The sequence below is a fragment of the Canis lupus genome, chromosome 5, assembly GCF_011100685.1.
Source record: "Canis lupus familiaris isolate Mischka breed German Shepherd chromosome 5, alternate assembly UU_Cfam_GSD_1.0, whole genome shotgun sequence".
Lineage (NCBI taxonomy): Eukaryota > Metazoa > Chordata > Mammalia > Carnivora > Canidae > Canis > Canis lupus.
Window position 1 is genome coordinate 54,612,708 of NC_049226.1, and position 13,832 is coordinate 54,626,539.

Consider the following 13,832-nt stretch of genomic DNA (forward strand, 5'->3'; position numbering starts at 1 on the left):
TCTATAAAAATCTTCTTGGCTACTGGGGATACATAGAAAAGAGTGATTCTAAACCAGGGTGAGAAGGGCACATCATTTTACCCAAAGAAGGCAAGATTTTAAAAAGTTTGAGAAACCCTCTGTGCCCACCCCCCACCCCCCAAATGCCCAGAGTAAGAATTAATTGTTCACTCAAACCGTTCTGCCTTGTGGTGGTCTTGACATTTGTGTTTCCTAAGTGAAAGCATGGGTTCTTTCACTCCACTTTCTGCTCATAAAGGAAGGTGCCCTCACTTGTACATCTTTATTCCCTGTTCCCTGACTCTCCCTCCCATCCACACCCCTTTGCCCCACAGAGCTTTGCCACATACTAAGTGCTCAAAAAATAACCATTAAATTGAATGCCCTGCCATTGGGTGGCCTTGGGTGCCTTTGCTGCTCTGATATAAAAGTACAAAAACAGGATCTTTGAATGAAAATGTATTCATCCTCAACATGAATATTATGCTCTATTCCAGGTTCATCACTCATTAAACCATTGTTAGATGACTTCCTTTTCCGAGCTTCTAGAATTATTTTAAATAGTCATTCTCCAGCTGGCAGTGCCGCCATCAGTCAACAGGACTTTCATCCAAAGTATGGAAAATGCACGTTGTGTTCAGTTTTGGTAAAAATTCTAATTTGAAACTTTAGTCCAAAAAGATTTTCTTAACTTGGAGTTTGTCGTCCATCTTGTGAGTGTGTGTAGTTATAAGGTATTATCCACTATATAAATAAATGCATGTAAAGGGGCTGAGGATAAAGCCTGCCTGGCACATAGTAAGTGCTGAGCCAGTATGCTGGTACCATTCTTATGAGATTGGAAGGATAAGTAACACATTATGTGGTTAACTTGGCTGGTAACAAATTCCAGGAGAAACTGAGATTGTAAGAATTCCATCCAAAGTGAAAGTAAATAGGCTCAGAATCTTGAGAGTTTCTTCTAGAAGGGACGTATAGGTGCTTTAGTGCATGAACTTTGTGATTTGCTGCGTATCACCTGTGTCCTGATAATTAAAACTACTAGTGATTTACTATAGTGGTAATTTTAGAATCAAATATTGTATTCGTTTTTATGGGTAGACATTTGAAAGATCTTTTTGTAATGATGACCCTACTTGGGTGCTTCTGGAAATAGGAGGAGGCCACTTCATGCTGCCATCCTTGCCTGCTCTGAATCCAACTTACTTTGTTCTTAGGAAAACCAGAATTTATTGAATAATCCTGAAGGAATTTGGGATTTGGTATTTAACCAGTGAAAAAAATTCCCATATAATTTCAGTGGTTATAAGAATGGGCAAGGCTTAACAAGCAATATTTCATGGACCCTTAAGCTATATCTTATCATGTATGACTATTTCTCCGTATAGATATTTCTTATTAGCAAAATCTGTTTTCAGGTAATAAACTTTCATTAGAACTCTTGCAGTGTGTCTCAGGCTGTGACTCCCATCCTCCTCCTGCCCCAGTCTTGTTCTGGAAGATCTGGTGCTAGCTCCATGGGAATCTTCTATTAAAGCAGTAATAGAAATACAGGAGTATTTCAGTTTTCAGTGAACAGAGAAATCTTCAGTAGTTTTTTGTTTCTTTCTTTCTTTCTTTGCTTTTTTTTCATTAATTTTTTAATTTAAATTCAGTTAATTATTAGTTTTAGAAGTAGAGGAATTTTTTTTAAATCATACACAGTGCCCTAATAAGAAAAGGCGGCATTTTGTTTCATCCCTCCCCTACGTACTGAGTGATGTTCATTTTATCACAATAACTCCCAGCCCTTTCCCACCTAAACCCTAAAGCCAGACAGAGATTCACGATACACAGAAGTATTTTCACAAATAATGTTTATTCTTATTAACACTAACAAAAGAACTTCTTAATGTTGAGCCTGTGTCTATGGTACCTCTGTTCGTTCTTTACCTGTCCTTTGCAACCCGGAAATCCATATAAGCAAAGGACAATGCCAGGTCCTGGCCATTGTCCTCAGGGTGTGCTGCAATGCTGGTCTAAGAGCTAGCCCCACAGCCCCCCGCTCCCCACCCTTCCCATGAACACATCTCCCACACTGCACTCCATACATGTTTCTCTCAGGGGTTGGATGTCCTCTTTTCTGTGTATCCTTCCTAACCTGTGATCTCGGTAATGGCAAGGTTGGCATAGGTGACAGAAATTACTGTCCATCCCCAAAATGATTTCTACTAAAGATGAGCAATATCAGAAGCCTTTGGTTTCCTGAAGAATGCTTGGTTACCTTTTATTGTCATTTTAAATAAATTAATTTGGCAAACCACATCTTTCTGTCTCCATTTTCTCAGCAAAATGAAGTTGATTTGGGTCCTTGAAGAATTTTTTATCTCCAGGCACATATAAAATGCTTATAGGCATTTATTCTGATTTGCATAGCTTGCATTTTCTGCCATTTAGATACTTGAATTTCAGGGTGATATTTACAAAAATCTTTCTTGCTTACCTACTTTGATTTTCAGACTCCATCCATTTTTTGCTGATCCAACCCTTAGATAAAAATACTCTGGAGTCCTAAGTGAGAGATTTTGCTCCTTTACCAGGCCAAGAAGATACTTAGCTCTCAACCATAACTCTCCCTCCTGTATTCCTGGCCTCTTCCTTTAAGTAAACACTCCCCGCCCTCGATTCCTAGAGCTCTGCCTTCAGACCTGATTAACCATGTTTGAGGAATTGCAGCTCTAATGCTTTCATTTCAAATGTTGATTTAGCTTAATGAACAATTTAAGTAGATTATTCACTGTTGGAATTGACTTGCATCTTTTGTTTTTTAGGTGTAGTACAGTGAATAGCCGATTGGCAGCCTATGAAGTCCTGGTGATGTTGGCTGATAGCTCACCTTCAAATCTGCAAATTATCACAAAAGAACTGCTGTCTATGCATCATCAACCCGACCCTGCTCTAACCAAGGAGTTTGATGTAAGTTTTCTAAACCCCAGTGCACATAGATTTTTTTGGAATAATCAATTAAACATACAGTTCTAAAGCCTATGATTGCATTATCCTAATCACAAAGAAAGTCAGTATTTGTTTGCTTATTGTGTTCATATACTTTAATCAACTATAAACTACTAAATTACTTTATTACTGTAGTAATACTATATTCCTCAATGGTAACCTTTTTATTAATTAAAAAGGGGACATTTTCAAGTCAGTTGATAATTACTCTCAGTAAGAAGTAGCATTTTAGCCTGTTTTTTGAGTAACTGGGTGACACAGTGCCGGGCACTGGAAATACAGACTCAGACGTTGGCTCTGTCACAGCACAGTCTACATTCAGTTAAATCCAGCTAAGATTTACTGAGTTTACCAGGCACTAATAGATGTCTTAGGCTTTTGGAGGTCAAAAATGAAGATAGGATTCTAGCCCTCAAGAAAGTCAGTGTATAATGGAAGAGATGGACCCGTAGGCAGATAATTTCAACATAATGTGATAAATTACAAGATACAGGTCATGTCCTGAATGCTCAACCAACAGGGCACTTTACCATCAGATGGTGGTAAGACAGAAAGCCTGTCAGAAAAAAGATGAAATTGAAAATAGAGCTTTGGGCACCCAGGTGGCTCAGTTTGTTAAGCCACTGACTCTTGATGTTAGCTCAGGTCACGATCTCTCAGGGTTGTGAGATTGAGCCCTGAGTCAGATTCCCCGATTAGTGGGAAGGATGCTTTTCTTTGCCTTTTCCTCCACCTCCCCACTTGTGTGCAAACGCTCCCCTGCCCAAGTAAATAAATAAATCTTTAAAAAAAAAAAAAAAAAAAAAAAAAACAAAGCAAAACTCTACCATCTCGCAAGCCAACTGAGGCAAGGTGGGAAGGTGATTTCCTTCCAGCAGAGAAGGATATGGGACAAGGCTCTGGAGCCATGCAACAGTTTAGGGATCTGCAAGAGAAGCACATCTGTGCTTTGGGCTACAAATCAATTACAGTTTAGATCTTAGAAATCACCCTGCTCTGTGTGTATGTCAAATGTTAGTGGAAAGTATGTCATACTTAGCAATTCCTTAAGGTCCAAAGGACCTATAGGTTTTAGACGGTTGGTTGTTACATGGACACAGGTCCTTGATATAGGCAGATAAGATGATTCTGAGTATGGCATTAGAACCAAGATTCTGCCGAAATAGCACTTCAAAATGTGTCATTTCAGTATACTTTTCCACTTGGAGAAGTGAAGTGTTCAATTTCATCCAAGATGTCTTTTCTAGATTATTTCTAACCAGAGAAGTATTGTAATAGGATCTACATTAGTACAACACATCTTTAAGTACAATGCAAGAGTAATTACCTATTAATTTCATTGTATGCTTATTCAAAGTTGTTCAATGGAAGAATGTTACTTTCTTAAAAAGGAAGGGAAGGAATATAAGCCTTCCTTGACCCTCCAGACTGGTCAGGATTCTTCATAGTAAACGCTTCATAGATCCCTATTTCTTTTTTGCCAGGTACTACCTCAATTTGTAAGTAGATATATTTACTTGATTGATGTCTGTGTACTCTACTAGATTGTGAGCTCCTTCAGATAAGAGAGCACATGTATCTCTTATATCCCTGGCTCAGTGCTTAGCACATTGTAGCTTCTTAATAAATATTTGTTGAATGTGGGCAGCCCCCATGGCCCAGCGGTTTAGCACCACCTTGGCCTGGGGTGTGATCCTGGAGACCCAGGATCGAGTCTCACGTCAGACTCCCTGCATGGAGCCTGCTTCTCCCTCTGCCTGTGTCTCTGTCTCTGTCTCTCCCTTCTCTCTCTCTCTCTCTCTCTCTCTCTCTCTCTCTCTGGGTCTGTCATGAATAAATAAATAAAATATTACAAAAAATATTTGTTGAATGATATTCAGTTGACGGAATACATGACTACTAAATGGATAAATAAATAAAAACACAATGTATTAAGTACTTTGAATAGAAGAGGAACACTGAGATAGTAATATTTTTTATTTGTATTAGCATCTGCAGAGGTACTTTAATAAGAATGTAGGTTTTGTTAGCATGACTCCTAACCTACTAGAAGGATAAATCTGTGAGTTTATTTCTTTTCTCTCTCAGACATCTCAGCGAGCCATGATGGAAATGTGTTGGTTGTTGGTGGCAGATACACTAATTCACTCTCTACTGTTTCTGCTCCTCTCTTTTCTAGTACCTTCCCCCTGTGGATAGCAGGTCCAGTTCAGGGTTTGTGGGGCTGAGGAATGGCGGTGCTACGTGTTACATGAATGCAGTCTTCCAGCAGCTGTATATGCAGCCTGGGCTCCCTGAGGTGATTTTCTTCTTCCTTCCTGTTTGGTATGAGAGATAATGTGTACATGGCCTGAAAAGTGTCCCAGATTCATATATTGCATTTGGTATTTACTAAAACTAGACCTAACTAGGAATTCTTTAGTAGCTTCTGAAATAGGAGTAGACAACATGTTCATGGTCACGTGCTTTTATAAATCTGCTGAAAGAATATTTGACAGATAGACTTGACCAGTTGAGATTTTTGATCTAAGTTACTTACTCTCAAATTCTATTTCCATAAAATTACTAATGTTTTTAGTATTTTAGAAAAATTTAGGGTCTGTCATCAGTGCTCTATAATAGTTAACTCTTGAACAACACAGGAGTTAGGAGTGCTCACCCCCCAGTGCAGTAAAAAATGGGCATGTAACTTTGGACTGCCCTAAAACTTAACTACTAATAGCCTACTATTGACTGGATAGTCAGAGTTAACTCATATTTTATGTGTTATATGTATGATGTACTCTATTCTTACAATAAAGTAAGCTAGAAAAGAGAAAATACATTTATAGTACTGTACTGTACCCCCCAAAAAATCCATGGATAAATGGACCTGTATGGTTCAAACCCATGTTTAAGGGTGAGCATATACTACAAGTTCATTATATTGCAGTCAGTAGTTTTCAAAATACTCTATATGTATCATGCCATGTTTGTCTCTCAGAGAGATTACTAGTTCCAGTTTTTCATAATCAAATAGAAGCTCAAAGAAATGACTTCATGAGTCCACCAAAAGGAAATACTGAAGCTAAACATACTCAGAGTGTAGCCACATCCAAACATATACAGCATCAGAAAAGCAATGTGGCCAGTACACATACGTATGTCCACGTCGCCTGTGAAGCAGTGAACTCTTTCTAGCTTAATACACCTTGTTTCTGTTTAGTCGTTACTTTCAGTGGATGATGACACGGACAATCCAGACGATAGCGTGTTCTACCAGGTGCAGTCGCTCTTTGGGCATCTGATGGAAAGCAAGCTGCAGTATTATGTACCTGAGAACTTCTGGAAGGTATTTCACCCAATATCTCTTTAGATTTCAAGACGTCAGATATTTGGATCTAGTGGTAATTGTTTCTGTCTTTATTAACTCTAGACTAATCCCATTTCCAGGAACCTACAGAAGAATGGACTCTACCCCATTCTTCTTAAGATTGATGTTCAATTTCAAATGATTACAATATTAAGAATAGTCATTTATAATTTCTAGGGATTTGCTGATCTTAACGATTTTGAGTACTTCTCATGATTCTCATTTTAGCTCTTCAGAATATTTATTCAAAGTATTCCAATTTCACTAATGCTCTAAATAAAGAACATTACTCTGTTTCACGGGAGTACCTTGTATTTTCCCTCGTAGTTCGGATAGTTCTAAGACAGAAACTCTATGTTCTGTGGCCTCAGATCCCACCTGGTATGGTCTCCCAGACTTGTGATGGTTACACAGGGGCCAGGGACAAGCATAGGTAGCTGAACTCAAGCTTGTCTCATTTCAATAAAAATGTCTACTGCCCTAATAATGACCCTGGTTTTTAGAAGCATTTAAGTGCTCTTTCACATTTGTGTTCTTCTATATTCAGAAATTGCTACTTTTCATTTAACAATATATTTCTTATTGCATAGATTTTCAAGATGTGGAACAAAGAGCTTTATGTGCGAGAACAGCAAGATGCATATGAATTCTTCACTAGTCTTATTGATCAGATGGACGAATATCTCAAGGTAGAAGAAAATGTCACTTTCTCTCTGGACTCCCTCAAACTGTAATACGAGTGGAGTGTGGCAGGATTTGGGATTACTGTGAAACCGACAAATCAGAATCTGGTCATCTTTAATACCACAGCCATAATTCATTTCTTCTGGTGGGGTTTGAACATCAAAACAGACACAGATCACTACAATTATGGACTTCTTAATTCACCCAACATTTGATGGGAGTCTGTAGTTCCTAACCTGTGCTTCATACTCACCATCTGCATCTCATGCTCTTATTGTGGGTGCACTGAGGTAGCCTGGCCTCAGGACTGCTGCCCTGGCAGGGAACCTGACAGCCTGTGCATGTGCATGGCAGTCTGACTGCCAGAGAGGCTAGCTTACCAACCTAAAGTTTCCTGCCCCTACCTTGCATGACATGTGACAGATCCTAAGTGATGCTGCCTCCTAATTACAGGGCACCTCCCATCACTATCCTTATCTGCCCCTCCTCTCCTTAGGAGGCCAAGTTATTTCCTTGTTCAGAAAACTCACGATCATAGCATTTTATCCACAAGAAAGGAGAAAAGATTGTGGAGAGTTGCTTCTAACCTGGTCATTGTCGCATGGGAAGAAGGATTCGGAATCATCACTGAGTGCTGTTTTTGTCACCAGCTGCCATTGGCCTCTTCTCCTCTTCCTTTGCCAGTGGAGCCAGTGGGTTCTAATCCTCCCATTCAATCCCAGCTTAAACTATCACCATGACTCAGTGTATTTTAGCTGTTAAGTTCAAATTTGCACTTTAGCTTAGGTCTAAATAAAATTCTATATAAGTGACCTGCAAATTCTCAGGGCATCAACTAAAATTCTAACATTTTATTCCAACAGAAAATGGGGAGAGACCAAATTTTTAAGAATACTTTCCAGGGCATCTATTCTGATCAGAAGATCTGTAAAGACTGTCCTCACAGGTAAGTGAAGATATCATTGACATCAAAACTGACCCTCTTCAGTTTTTTTTTTTTTTCCTCTTAATTGGTAGTACTTTGTTCATTAATTTTCATCCATATTTTACTTGACTAAAGTGACAGTAGATAAAAATCTGAGCTATTATCTTTTTAATAGTATTTTTATTCCAAAAGCTACTATAACAGTTTATTGATATATTTGGTTTCAGCCAAGTTCTAGAATATTCAGATTCATGAGCATCACCATGCTTAATATTTTTTTTTACCCTACTTAGTATAATGTAAATCATGATGCAAGCAGAAGCTTTCCTATATAAAAAAAAAAAAAAAAGAAGAAGAAGAAGCTTTCCTATAGAGCTTTAAGAGTACTTTAAGTTTCATATGTAAACACATGGATTTCCATTGGAAGTCATAAATCTTCAAACAAAATTACGTATTCTCAGAGTTATCCTAATACAGATATCAAACTTGGAAGAAATATTTTTGCAGTAGGAAAAGGATTCAGTACTAAGGTGAAAACATGGAAGTTGCCATTTGGCTACAGTAGACTGTACATGATCATCCTTTTTAAATACTTCTAGCATGTCATGAATCGTGCATTGTTGTAAGACTTGCAGATCTCTCTCTTCAGTGGACCTATAAATGTTTATTGAATTAAGTTTCTCTGGTTTCTATATCTAAAATTTCTTTGCTGAAATTCATAACTTTAAGTCATTTCTAGTTAACAAAAATTGGCATTTTTATTTGGCAGTGTAATTTTAAAAGGATGAGGGACAGCATTGGTTAATTTCAGAATTTCAGAATGTAGTTCTGTGTAGACTCTCGTATTGTGGTAGTTTCAAGATCTTTAAATTCTACTGTTTGTTTTTCCTGTGATTTTCCTAATCAGATACGAGCGTGAGGAAGCTTTCATGGCTCTCAATCTTGGAGTTACTTCTTGTCAGAGCTTGGAAATTTCTTTGGATCAGTTTGTTAGAGGAGAAGTTCTAGAAGGAAGTAATGCATATTACTGTGAAAAGTGTAAAGAAAAGGTACCACATTTCCCTTTTTTAGAAAACAATTGATTTGTTATTCATTTGTGTTTTATGTAAGGGCAATATTAAGCTCCTATTGTTGCTAAGTTGCATCATTACCTGTTTTTGCATGGGCAGGAGAGGCCTATGAAATCTCTGATCTTTGTATGATTTTGCTGTTTTATTTCCTCCATGAAAATAATTGGGTTTTGCTTTTCTTTAGAGAATAACCGTGAAAAGGACCTGCATTAAGTCTTTACCTAGCGTCTTGGTAATTCACCTAATGAGATTTGGATTTGACTGGGAGAGTGGACGCTCCATTAAATATGATGAACAGATAAGGGTAACTTATGTTTTCCCCCTGAAATGTCTTAAAATGATGACCTCACTTTCTTTTCTGCTGTTTATTTTTACATGTTTAACTTTGGCCTCCACTGTGAAAGACTGTCATCTCAGCATTTGGAGAAGTACACAGCCCCTTGTCTTAAGCAGCTGCCACCAGTAGACAGGCAGACATGTAAACACCCCTCCTATGTAGAAGTCATCCTGGTAATGGTGGAGAGGCAGTCCTAGCTGGAATTAGGAATACATATCTCTTATTTGAATCTGACTTCATGGGGCGTTGCTATATATGTGCCTCATCAACACTAATTTGGTCTTTTTTGCTTTTAAATAGTTTCCCTGGATGCTAAACATGGAGCCTTACACAGTTTCAGGAATGGCTCGCCAAGATTCATCTTCTGAAGTTGGTGAAAACGGGCGAAGTATGGACCAGGGAGGGGGAGGATCCCCACGAAAAAAAGTTGCCCTCACTGAAAACTATGAACTTGTCGGTGTCATTGTCCACAGTGGGCAGGCACATGCAGGTCACTACTATTCCTTCATTAAGGACAGGCGGTAAGAGGTTCTCACACCACTCTCCCCCACTGCCCTCCTCTGTCCCTCCTCCACTCCCCTTGCCCTCCTCTGTCCCTCTCACACTCCCACTACCTCTCCTGTTCTCCCCCTGCCCTACTCTTACGATACGAACATAGTGCAAAGAAATTTTTGCATTGCTCTTTGGTCATATTTCATATTGTATTTTTAAAACTTAGTATAATTATGTACCTCTTCAGTTTGAAAAGTTGTTTTAGAAATTTAAGTTTTTTTCTTATTTCCAAATAGTAAACATCTGCTTTATGTGTGACAATACATAGAGATAGAGGCTGGGGAGGGGCATGTCAGTTTTAATCATAATGTCTGTTTCTTTGGGCTTCAGGGGCTGTGGAAAAGGAAAGTGGTACAAGTTTAATGACACAGTCATAGAAGAATTTGACCTAAATGATGAGACCCTGGAGTATGAATGCTTTGGAGGAGAATATAGACCAAAAGTTTATGATCAAAGTAAGTATTTACAAATGGATATTTCCCATTGGTTTAAACTTTTTAACTTGCAGTTTTCTGTCAAATTGGAATCAGTATTCTTTACCTAAAGAGGTAACCTTTTTATTTTTACGTACCACTGCTCTAGCTATATAGATCCAGACACCTTATTGGCCAGAGAGAAAATGTTTGAGCTGCTTACAAAATGTTTTAAAACTAATTCCTTGAGATGCCTTGGTGGCTCAGTGGTTGAGTATCTGCCTTCGGCTCAGGGCGTGATGATGGAGTCCCACATCAGGCTCCCTGCATGGAGCCTGCTTCTCCCTCTGTCTGTGTCTCTGCCTCTCTCTCTGTCTCACATGAGTAAATAAATAAAATCTTTAAAAGAAATAAAATTAATTCTTTCAGCAGCCTTGAGGGAACAGGTGATGGAGTAAGTTAGGAGGAAGAAATGAGTATCAGGGAGAAACTAATGAACACAGAATTTCAACCTTAAAAATCATTTCAGAAGTACTTGTCCACTAAAATTCTCAAATTTCCTTTTCACTTACATAGAAGCACAATTAATTAGAGAAGACATCTCTAGCACCTGGGTTTTAAAACCATATATATTTAAAAAATAAAAATAAAACCATATATATTCTGCAGTATGGCAAGTCTTTCTCTCCCCAGCCATGCCCCCGCCCAGAAGAAAGAGTATGAGCAAAAGGACATGACAGAATCCAATCAGAATTTGCTAATTGGAGGGGTAGGGACAGACATTTTATAGAGACTTTAGCATTTCTGAATCTGATTTTGCAGTATTCTAGGGGCATTTAAAAATTTCTACCTAAGTTTGGGATGAAGGGGAACTGGGGAAATAGATGAAGGGAATTAAGAGGTAGAGACTTTCAGTTAGAAAATAAATAAGTCTCAGGGATGGAAAGTTAAGCATAGGAAATAAAGTCAGTAATATTGTAATTAAGTTGTATGCAGATAGATGGTAACATTCTGGGAAGCATTTCATAATGTACGTAATTGTTAAATCACCGTTGTACACCTGAAACTACTATTATATGTCAACTATACTTCAATTAAAATTAAAATAAAAAATTCTGCCTATATTAGATCCACGATATTAGATTTTAATACCATACCATGATAGTCCTGAGTCTAATAATAGTACCCATTAATGGTTAAAGATAATATCGTTGCCAAAATTTACCTAGATTTGGCTGTTCTATGCAGAAATGGTTAAGTGAGGCCAGTTACAATCCCATACTGCGCCACAAAACTTATTTTGAAATGTTATTTGCCTTTTGATTAAATCTAGACTTCCCCAGGAACATTTGCCATCTTTATTCTATTATCATACAACTTCCTTCCTGTTCCTCTGTGCCACCTTTCAAGTAATTCTAAACAGTATTATTGGTAAAAAGACAGATTTTACTTACACTTTGCATTTAACTTTTGTAAGTACTTGCTGGATTTATAGATCCTTTATTTTAAATTGCCAGACAAGAAAACCTTTTTTTATTTACAAAGACTTCCTGTCTTGTTACAAAGCAAACCCATATACTGACGTCCGCCGAAGATACTGGAATGCCTATATGCTCTTCTACCAAAGGGTCTCTGATCAAAACTCCCCAGTATTACCAAAGAAAAGTCGAGTCAGTGTCGTACGGCAAGAAGCTGAGGATCTCTCTTTGTGAGTTTCTCTTCCACATAATTTGCTGTGCAATTTCAGTAGGTGGTCATTGTAATCTTGAGTATACTTTTTGGCATTTAAAGGTAATTTGTTAAATAAGCTAGAGGGAAATTCTAAAAAGAAAATAAGTAAATCCCTTTACCCCTTTTCTTATTGCTACCTGTTTATTATTTCCTTAGCAAGAAGTTATTTTGTGTCTAGAAACCTATATATAAATTATTTCATTCTAGAATTGCAGTTTTTTTCTGATCTCAGCATATATTGAGTACACTTTATGTCCAAAGTATAGTACTTTGCCAGCACTGTCAGTGTTCTTGTGTTTTTTAAGGTCCTATTGTCTATGAATTTGCATTTCCCTGTATTGGACCTAGAAAGTATGCGGTTTACTATTAAGTCTAGCACCCTTATATAAGTCTATATAAGTGTGCCAGGTTGTAGTAACTACTCCAGCAGCCACTTTACACCAGACAATTTTCTTATTTCATCCATAGGTCAGCACCGTCTTCACCAGAGATTTCACCTCAGTCGTCTCCCCGGCCCCACAGGCCTAACAATGACCGGCTCTCTATTCTCACCAAGCTGGTTAAAAAAGGCGAGAAGAAAGGACTCTTTGTGGAGAAAATGCCTGCTCGAATATACCAGGTAAGAGCCATACAAAAGGGAGAAAATTCAGATAAAAGTCAAAATCCACCTCATAGGTCCAGAAATATTCCTGCCAGCCTCCTCCTGGACGTGGCCGGACCTCGAGTACCTCATCCTAACTGCCTTGTCCCATGAGTCTCTTATACCAGATCACAGAGGTAGCCACAGACTCCAAGTGGCTGGCACTATTGTTGGCCTGCCGTGTGACTAGTGGGTGCCACAGGTGGATGAGTGGGAGGGCATGGACACACTGCTGGATTAACTTACTGTCTACAGAGGAAAAATAAGGTTCATACCTATGGTTTAAACTAATGTGACGGTGAGGACATTGAATATCTACTCTGTGCTTCATGCTTTAAATGAATCCTTAATTCTTAAAATGCTCTCGTGGAGTAGTGGGTTTTATCCCCATTTTTAAGATGGAAAAACTGAGCTCAGAAAAGGAGAAGTGACCTGCCAGTATCACAAAGCCAGGATTTAAATTCAGAATTGTCCAACTACCCATTCCAGGCTTTATATACTAAGTAATTAAAAGCTGAATAGCCAGAACCAGAGAATTTAAGAAAAGTTTGGAGTGTTTTATTTCAAGAGAAAGAATTAAGCTCTCCAATACAAGGAGAGCATGGAGTTAGTTGTATTTGGGAAAGCTCTGTTTATCCTTCAACCCAAAAGAGCAAGTTTGAATTCACTCGTCCTTCATATGGTGGTTTTCCTAAATTTCCCGAAACAGTTTGGTTTGATGAATAATAATTCACCTTTCACCTTCTTATATTTGAAAGGAAGATTTTCCTCTCTCCTTTTTTAAAATTTCAAAGTTCGAGAGAAGGGTTCTTGTGAATCCTTCTAATATAAAACCATTTTTGCCTAATGTACCATTAAAAATGTCTTTCATGTACTGAATATTTTGCCTTGTGTCTTAAAAATAATTACTAATTTTCTTTTGTAGATGGTGAGAGATGAAAACCTCAAGTTTATGAAGAATAGAGATGTGTACAGTAGTGATTATTTCAGTTTTGTTTTGTCTTTAGCATCATTGAATGCTGTAAGTACTAGTTGGCTTGTTTGTAGAGGACTAAGAAAGGAGCATAGTTAACTGTCAACTCAAGTGTTCAGTGACTCATCCTCCCCCTGCGCTGTTAGCACTCAGATTAGATG

At 38.1% G+C, this 13,832-nt stretch overlaps 1 protein-coding gene across 1 annotated transcript in view; it reads left to right on the forward strand.

Moving 5' to 3' along the window:
* Window positions 1–13,832, forward strand: part of USP24 (ubiquitin specific peptidase 24) — a 137,026-nt gene that overhangs the window by 95,202 nt on the left and 27,992 nt on the right. The window contains exons 41-53 of the mRNA XM_038537424.1: window positions 498–615; window positions 2,811–2,955; window positions 5,174–5,293; window positions 6,200–6,325; window positions 6,937–7,035; window positions 7,894–7,976; window positions 8,863–9,004; window positions 9,210–9,329; window positions 9,663–9,883; window positions 10,245–10,369; window positions 11,894–12,035; window positions 12,527–12,677; window positions 13,624–13,719. Coding sequence (XP_038393352.1) covers window positions 498–615; window positions 2,811–2,955; window positions 5,174–5,293; window positions 6,200–6,325; window positions 6,937–7,035; window positions 7,894–7,976; window positions 8,863–9,004; window positions 9,210–9,329; window positions 9,663–9,883; window positions 10,245–10,369; window positions 11,894–12,035; window positions 12,527–12,677; window positions 13,624–13,719 — 1,688 coding nt within the window. The remainder of the gene's footprint in view (window positions 1–497; window positions 616–2,810; window positions 2,956–5,173; window positions 5,294–6,199; window positions 6,326–6,936; window positions 7,036–7,893; window positions 7,977–8,862; window positions 9,005–9,209; window positions 9,330–9,662; window positions 9,884–10,244; window positions 10,370–11,893; window positions 12,036–12,526; window positions 12,678–13,623; window positions 13,720–13,832) is intronic.